Raw genomic sequence first — 9,175 nt, 5'->3', positions numbered from 1 at the left:
TCCTTTTATCCATGCTAATCAGCCGCGCTGCTGCATAACATGGCTAAAAGACAACGACAAAGCTGATAGCTCTCCCATAGGTGAGACCTATTGGCTTTGCCAGTGCCTGTTTTTCTGTCTCATCGTCTGGGTCACAGCTTGATGAGTGCTGGGACTCCACTTGCATCCACACATTTCCCAATCCCGGAATCGTCAGCTTGGATCACCAGAGCAGGGGTCACTGAAGTGGGACCACGGGTTCTTTGCTTTAAAACGCGGCCGCGGCCTTTATTTCTATCCAGTAACCGAACAGGTGCATATAATTTACTGTACAAATAACCCTGGCGGGGGTAAGTGAGGTGAGCGTGGCCTGCAGGGAGTCCTCTCTGGTGCACATCCGTGCGGCCCTCTCCCCCCTCGGGGACTATTCCTCGGGCTGGTGCTGGGGGCCCCAGAGTCCCTCCCGGGGGAGGCACCCCGGCGGCGGCCCGCGGTGTCTGTCTGCTGTGGCCATGACGTAGGACATCATGGGATGCTCTTCGGGGACCAGGAACGCCTCTTCCACTTCCGGGCTCCATCGGGGATACAGGAGCTGGAACGACAAAACACAGCACCCTCAGGGACGCAGCGCTAATGAAGGAAAACAGAACAACAAGGTATCGATCTGGCAAAGGTTTGTGCACATGCACCAGCCACGCCGCCCCGGAAGAGAGATGCAAGCGGGGCCCTCCCGGAAGCTGCCTGCATCACACTGGGATAGAGCCAGGAGCAGCACAGCCCGGACCTCGCCCTGCTGCTGATGGCAGGAAAGGGACAGGGCGGTGACCCCAGCTCATCCTCTGAGTTCTTTGTCGCGTGGGGCTGGCAGCGGGGCGCAGCCATGAGTAAACACCCTGTGCAGCAAGATGGCCAGTCTCAGACACAGGGCTGCGTTTTAAAAAGCTCAGCCCATGAGAGACACCCCACTACCACTGGTGACTTTGCTCCATGACCTCTCAGTCTCAGCCCCACTCATTCCTTTATCGAGGCCTCACCTCCCTGCCTCGACTCCCAGGTTCTACCCTGCTGTGGAGATCCCTGCCGCCCTGCCTTCTGCTGCCACGAGGGGCGCTGTCGCTCACCAAACATTCTGTGTCCACCCGTGGGATCACCGTGGACTCCAGCAAGTAAGGTGATGGAAGGAAGGCGGGACTTCATCTCAGCCACTGGCCACCACTGAGGCCAGCATTCCAGACCACTGTTTCCAGGCAGAGACCCGCCTTATGCAAACTGGAAGCAAGCTACACCGGACTGAAGAGCCTCAATCAAGATGAAACCACCCTGGGTGGCTTGTATTTCGGTTCAGGGAGGGCCTGGCCTGCCAGTTCGGGCTGGGCCGTTCCTATTGGAGCAGCCTCTAGACTGATTTACATATGCCTGGGTCTAAACTGAGGTGCAATGGTGGGAGAAAGAACTATGGGTTGGAATACTCAGGTCAAATAATCTTTATTTCGGTCATAGACCATAAAAGATGCAAAATACCCAATACACTCATGAAAAAGCATCATGACAAATATGAATAAATCCATTAGTTGTAAAAGATACACAAATTACATTTCTCACAGGCTAAAAAGATAAAAGTGCACTATTAAGGTGTATAAAAATATGTACAGGTTAAAAATAAGGTAAAATCAGGACATACATACCTAGCGGCCAACAAAGTTAAGCAGATAATTGACCACACGATTAGTTCTTAATGAATGACCAGCGTCTCCGCCACATGACATATAAATAGCGAGAAACAGAAAATACAACTGACTGGGAGGTATCACATTTTAGGATCCTGAGTGCCTGATGGTACTGATTGAGCCCCACATTTCTGCATAATTGGGTAAGTCACCGCTGTCTAAGATTTTTATAGGATGGACAAAAAAAAAGGACATGGGGCACAGACTCCTCCTTTTCCCCACACGCTGGACATTCCAATAGTTTGTTATCAGTCCATTTGTGCGGAAAAGCCCTGAGGGGCAGTGGAATACTCACTTGAGCGATTGCCTGTGGTTAGACATATAGCAAGCTTTCATCCCATGATTTTTTGTGTGTTTATGTATCACCCTATGCGACAAGAGTATGCCCAGATGTGGGTCCTGTGCTAACTGTGCTGCTGAAACCAAGCTGATTCTGCCCGACGAGTCCAAACCAGGGTGACACCGCAATAGGTTGCTTGTGTTCTGGTTCACGGAGGACCTGGCCTGGCAGTTCAAACTGCACTGGTCCTATTGGAATAGGATCAAATGTGCATATGGCTGGACCCAAACTGAGGTGGTAATGTGGACAAAAGAATATTCAGTTGAAAGGCTACCCCGAACGATTGCCAGCGGTTAGGCTTATTGAAAGCTTTCCTCCCACCACCATTTGTGTGTTGGATGAACCGCCCCAAGTTGGCCAGACATGGTCTTGTGCTGACGGTGCCCCTGGAACTGACTCCCTCCTCCCTAGACCTGAACGGTGAGTCTCAATCTGGGTGAAACCAGCATTGAGTTGCTTGAATTCTGATTCAGGCAGAACGTGGCTGGGCAGTTCGGGTTGTACTGTTCCTACTGGGGCAGGGTCAAGACTGATTTGAAAATGGCTGGGTCCAAACAGAGGTGGTATGGTGGGCTCAAGAACAATGGATTCAAATGCTACCTCAAGTGACTGGCACTGGTTCGCTGATTGCAAGCATTCCTCCCATCACCTTTAATGCGGCTGGTCAGTTTGGAGCCATTATAGGGGCATGGGGCTGGGCAGTGGGGAATGATGCATCTTACCCCTCACCCAATTCCTCAGCAAGACTGTTCTTTTATGAGCCTTCCCTTTTGTTGGTTCAGCTCAATGGCATTGTGAATGTACTCCTGCTCGTGGGGATCAGGTACAGAGGAGATATACCGCTAGAGACTTCTAGATATGCCGTGCTTCTCAGACACTACTAGAATTGAGTGTTGTGGAGGGGTGTAGAGAGGAGAGGAGTGTCGTGCAGTGCAGTTGAGCGAAGTGTTGTACATTGTAGTGTCATACAGTGGAGGGTCATAGAGAGGAGTGTCGTGAAGTAAAGTGGAGCGGGAGCCGTGGAGTAGAGTGGAGTGTCGTGGGGTAGAGTGGGGCGTTATGGTGTGCAGTGGAGTAGAGTGATATAGATTGGAGAAAAGTAGTGTAGAGTGTAGTGGTGTAGAAAGGAGTGATGTAGTATGGAGTGGTATAGAGTGGAGGGACGTATAGTGGAGGGGCATAGAGTGGAGTAGGGGCATAGAGTGAAGTAGTGTCATAGAGTGAAATGGAATAGAGTGTTGTAGAGTGGGGTGCCATAGAGTGGTGGAGAGGGGAGTTGTGTATATTGGAAGTGTGTGTCACAGAGTAGAGTGGAGTGAAGTGGCATAGGGGGAGTTGCGCAGAGTGGAGTAGAGTGGTGGGGAGTGGAGTGGCTGTGAGTGGAGCACAGTGGAGTAGAGTGGTGTAGAGTCGAGTGGAGTGGCGTGGAGTGGAGTATTTGACATAGAGCTGAGTAGAATTTTGTAGAGTGGAGTGTCTTTGAATGGAATGTCGTAGAGTGAGAGGGCATTAGGGATAAGGGCGTAGAGTGGCGGGGCGAAGAGTGGAGTAAAGTGTTGTGGATTGGAGTAGAGTATAGTGGCCTAGAGTTAGCTGGCATAGAGTGGCATGGAGTGGTGTAGGGTGAAGTGTTGTAGAGTGGCGTAGAGTGTTATAGAGTGGATTGGATTGAGTGGAGATGAGTGGAATGGGGTGCAGTGTCATACAGGTTAGTGTGACAGAGTGCCATGGAGTGGAGGGGTGTAGAGTGGAGGGCTTCAGAGTGTAGGGGGTTAGAGTGGGGGGGTGTAAAGTAGAGTGGAGTAAAGTGTTGCACAGTGGAAGGTCGTAGAGTTGAGAAGTGTGTCATAGAGTGGAGTGGCATAGAGTGGAATACAGTGTTGCAGAGTGTAGTGGAGTGTAGTAGAGTGGAGTGTCGTACAGTTGAGTGTCGTAGAATGGAGTGGTTTTGAGTGTAGTGGGAAACCGTGGAATAAGATAGATTGGAGTGTCATGCAGTATTGTAGAGTTGAGTGGTGTAGAGTGGAGTGTCGTAAAGTGGAGTAGCGTCGAGTGGTTGAGCATAGAGTGGAGTAAAGTGTTGTAGAGTGGAGAGAAGTTCTGTAGAGCATAGTAGAGTGGTATAGAGTGTTGTGGAGTGTCATAGTATGGTGTGGAGTGTCGTAGCGTGAGTTAGAGTGGAGTAGAGTGGCGTCGAGTTGAGCAGAATGGCCTGGAGTTAAGTGGCATGGAGTGGTGTTGAATGGAGTGTCGCAGAGTGGCATAGAGTAAAGCAGAGTGTCAGAGTGGAGTGGCGTAGAGTGGAGCAGAGTGAGGTAGAGTGTCATAGAGTGGAGTGATGTAGAGTAGAGTAGCATAGAGTGGATTTGCGTAGAGTAGAGTGACATAGAGTGGAGTAGTGTGCATCGTAGAGTGTAGCAGAATGGAGCAGTGTGGAGCAGAGTTGAGTGGTGTATAGTGGAGTATGCATCGAGTGGTAGTACACGCCCATTACAGACAACAAATTAGCAATTGAAATGACCATTACATTTGCAGAATATGCAGTTTTACCGATATAACTATACAGCGCACAAATGGCATCACCTAGTGTATTGATTTGTTTTGATCGTATTAAAATATGTTTCCAGCACACTTCAGAATTACAAAAAAAGTGCTTCATTTGTGCTTCCTAATTCTTATATATTCCGAAATATTTGCACAGTACATTTAATTTTTGTTGTGTGCTGGAAAACAGCCTTTCCTTTCACAACCCATGATTGTCAGATAAATCCTCTCACTTCGAATTCAGAGAAAAAAAAATAAACATCAAGCTCCCTCGGAAGGGAAGAGAGAACATGACATTTGACCTCTATCTTTGAATGCACAGCAAATGTGACAAGGTGAAAACAAAATTCAAAGTCTAGTTTACGGAAAGCGAGCACTCGTGGAAGAATACAGTAAACAGGTGTAATCCACGGGATGGGCGAAGACATGCTGGACAGCCTAAAATAAATAAACCCAGCAAATAGAAAGATGCAAATGTGAGTTACAAGCCACAAAACTAATAGTAAGCAATGGGTGTAATGCATTCTTAGGTCAGCTTTCAGAACATCCCCAAGAAGTCTTTATCAACCTGGTAGCAGCACTGTCTTGTAGGCGTTGACCTAAAAATCACAATAATAATGCACTTCTATCAGAAATTTCACAGCACTCCATGTTCTCACTCTCAGCTCATCTGAACACCGCCCCCACCCTCTCCAAGGGGTAGTCAGAAATGTTAAACCAAACAGCCTCACTGAGCTGCCCAGCACCAAGTCTGCTACAAATGGTGCCAGAGGGAGTTTTTAGAATGAGGTAAGAGCCTGGGTGCAGGTTTGAGGGCACATGAAAGCTTGGCTTGATTTGATTGATAGCCCAAAGAAACATCTGGCTTGAGCATGGCTTGAAACCTTACTGGCCTGGCCACTGTCAAGTGTGAGGGTGTGTTTTTCTCTTTCACCAGTAGTGGTTTCAAGCCACCTCCAGGTGTGAGGTTGTCTTTTTCTCTTTCACCAGCAGTGGTTTGATCAGTTGCCAACCAATGAGCCCTGAAGGTAGATACAATAGGGTATGCATTATTGAACTCTTGTCCATGTACTCCAATTCCAGCATTATTTCCAATACCTGGGCTCGGGATCTTAAAAAAATTCACTTTTTGTAACACAGCATCAGGAATCTAGTCCTCCTCTATCTTTTGGTTAGTATCTTTGTTGGTGGAAAGGCCTTAAGGCTGGTTATATTGCTGATCATAAGCTCTGCTGGAGTACTTTTTCTGTTTGTTTTTTTCTCCAGACTAACAGCCTTTAAGGTCTCTAGTTTGGCTTTCATCATCGGTACGAGTTCCAAATAAAGTTGTGCCAGAGAAAGGTGAATATAGGATCTGGTGTTGAGATTCTAGCTTGAGGGCCATTAGTTTTAGCCAAGAATAATATCCATGTGTAGCCAAAGGTCTGCAGCCGAACTGATAACTTGATTGGACACTATCATGCCTTTCTTTGTTCTCTATAAGCATCCTTTTGTTTATTCCAAACTGGTATGAGCTATACAACTGAATTTTTTGTTCAGTCAAAAAAAAATATGAAAACAAATGATACAGTTGTTCAAAATTTCAATTAAATCTTCTCTATGTTCTCTTGGAAGATTGTCAACAAATTGCTGATGTGAATACCATAACAATCTGTTATATCTGGCCAGACATCATGGAGACAGACACACATTTAAAGTCCCAAAGAATCAAGTTTTCAGCTTTCCACGTCAGGTAGAACTGTAGATGAGGGACCAATTGCATGAAACATTTTTTTGGTCTCAGCCCACTGCAAAGTAAGGAGGAGGATCTGAATGCAGAAAAAGGGCTTCCTGATCTAGAGGCCTGTACGTTTTTTGGAGCCTAGATGAAGACATATCAATTTGAGGCAGGCGTAAGGAATAATCCCATCGCCGGCACAAATAGGCCTCAAACTAATTGAAATAGTGGCCTTGTGGTCAAACACCGGTGAAGCATCTAAAAAATCACAGACGTGGTTCGCTGTAGGAGCTGGCAGGGAAATATTCACTTTGTTAGCTCTCTAGATGAGCACGGGTTGTTTTCATCAACTGGTGTTGTTCTTGTTGGTAGAGAATCAGTCAAAGGAGGCGAAAACCTTCTTCTATCAGAAGTCCTCATTGATCTTGAACATGAGGAACGTGTTGCAGATCAATGTCTATGTCTAGGAGAATGTCTAGAAGAGGAGGTGTATTGAGAGCGGTGTCTAGATCTTGGTCTTGATCTGTGAAAAGATCTGGACTTAGGCAGAGGAGACTTGAATCTCTTTGGTGCCACAGGTACTTTTGATGGAGGTTGAGACCTCAAAGGCACTAATGGAGAAGGAGGAGGAGCGAAGTCACTGGCAAAACTGGGTGTTGTGGAGGTAAAGTCTACAGAGAAGCGTTTGGCAAGATGGCAGCACTGTAGTGCTGTTCTGACTGCCACCGTTACTAATCCTACATGATCCTGCCTATCCTGAGCCAGTCGATGTGAATCCAGACTGGGAAAGTTTTGCTGATACGAAACCTGACCAGCTGCGGTGTTTTTGACTGCCTACCACAGCGGGGACCGCGATAGGTGTCTGGCGGTGGAGGAGACAGGCCGACACACTAAGTAATGGCGGAGGCGCGCTGAGGGACCTGACCGCTGCGATCCTCCTCTGCCTGCGGCCGCTGCTGAGAGGTGCGGAAGCTGCCATACATCGCGGCGGTGGATTGCGGCCGAAAGTGACATGCGGCCAAAAGCTAAGTGGGCTTCCGAGGGGGCGCTGAAATTTGCTGAGAGCGAGCGGGGGAGAGACTGAGAGTGCTGGGCCGTGGATCTGGGCGAGCGGCCGTGCCCGCTGCTGAACTGGGCCGCGCGTGGGCCACGAGATCTGTGCCTCACCTGGTGTTCCCGCTCTGAGTGACGGCACTGCCCTCGCTGACCGCGCTCCACCATTTGCCCCCTGGGATGCATATTAGAGGGTGCACTCCTTTCTCCTGAGAAGCATCTGGTCGGCTGAGTGGGTTCTGTGCCTGAAATTAGAGCTCCCTGAGTGGGGGCCTTCTCGTTTTGCCTGGATTGCGCAGTTTGGAGGCTGGAGGCATCTGAGACAGTGCAGACCTGCCGGACATATAGTTGGGACTATAGAAACATCATTACAGCGTCGTTAGTCCATATTACTGAACCCCCCCCACCTCCCTGGCATTGCCTGGTGTGTTTCGTGCTACGACATTCGGTGGCTGATGCAGGGGTGCCACGTGGGGCGCAGCTGGCGGGGCCATAACAGTTTGTTGCTGGTTGTATGGCTGCAGGGCGTGGGGGGGCCCACCATCTTGTAGCTGAAGTACCGGGTGCCTGTGTGGTACGTCTGTGTTTCTACGATATGAATTGAATGTGACTGTTTGCGGAGTGGCCAGCATTGTCTAGACAGTGAAATAGAGGCCTTTTCGGATGGGACTATACCTGACCTGGAGGGTGCATAAGAGTGACTTGATTAAGAGCGTAGAGGGCATTATTGGGACACTTCTCGCCCGAGATCGTAACTGTGCGATTGCAAGATGGGCAAGCCGGATAAATCTCAACCGCGCCTTACTTTTGAGCTCTGGAAGGGTTGCAAGGCTACCCAAAACGCAGCCTCTGATTCTGAACTTGACGCTGCTTCGCAAGGCACCGTGGTGCTGAAGAAATCGCTGGCTGCCATACAGGCCAGTCTACAGGCGATAGACAGAAAGATTGAAGCCCTAAATGGCTGTATGGACCATTTAACTGCGAAACTGGACAAACAGGCGTTACGCATAGGGGATGCTGAGCAGCGAATAACAGATACGGAGGACGGGCTGCAACAAGTAGCGGCAAAAACTGCAGATATTACAAAGCTCCTCGCGGTTATACAGGCTACAAATGAGGACATTGAGGCGAGATCGAGGCGCAATAACATCAGCGTCTTAGGCCTGCCAGAATCTACGAATGTGGGGCGCCTGGAAGATTACATGGAAACGATGCTGCGTGAAGTGTGTGGTGCGGACGAGCTGTCCCTTATGTTTGCTGTCGAACGGGCCCACCGATCTTTGGTGGCACGCCTCCCTCCAGGTGCGCCCCCATATCCAATAATCGCTCGTTTACTAAATTTTAGGGATCAGGACTCTGTTTTGCGCATCACCAGGCAAAACGGCATGATCACTTATCAGAATAACGTCCTCTCATTCTACCCAGACTTTACGGCGCAGGTACAGGCGGCTCGGAAAGAGTTCCAAAATGTAAAGAAGATGTTGCTAAAAGAGCAGATCCCATATGCCATGCTTTACCCTGCAAGGCTGCGCATCGGAGAGCCTAACAGGGGCAAAATCTTCGCAAATCCAAAACAGGCGATGGAATATGCCAGATCTCTGCGGCGACGACGCAAGTCACCTGACAATACGTCTGATGTAGATGACTGATCCACAAAAGGGGGTGGACCTTGCAACTGTGTTTTTCTCCAGTTTATTCTCTATCCTGGTTTGGTTGGGTTCTGATTCCTCTATTGCTGTGCCTATTGTTGCTGGGCCATCCCTGTATTCAGTCATGACGGGATGGTACGATTTATGTTGCACGCTGAATCTACAC

The 9,175-nt window shown here is 48.9% G+C and overlaps 1 protein-coding gene across 1 annotated transcript in view; it reads right to left on the bottom strand.

Annotated features, from left to right (window-relative positions):
* Window positions 1-371: 371 nt before the first annotated feature.
* Window positions 372-9,175, bottom strand: part of INCA1 (inhibitor of CDK, cyclin A1 interacting protein 1) — a 196,425-nt gene continuing 187,621 nt past the window's right edge. Inside the window, exon 6 of the mRNA XM_086946634.1 lies at window positions 372-571. Within this exon, the coding sequence (XP_086802760.1) occupies window positions 404-571 (168 nt within the window). The 3' untranslated portion in view covers window positions 372-403. The remainder of the gene's footprint in view (window positions 572-9,175) is intronic.

This window comes from Lissotriton vulgaris, chromosome 12 (assembly GCF_964263255.1).
Source record: "Lissotriton vulgaris chromosome 12, aLisVul1.2, whole genome shotgun sequence".
In the NCBI taxonomy this organism is placed as follows: Eukaryota; Metazoa; Chordata; class Amphibia; order Caudata; family Salamandridae; genus Lissotriton; species Lissotriton vulgaris.
This window is presented reverse-complemented; position numbering and strand designations above follow the sequence as displayed.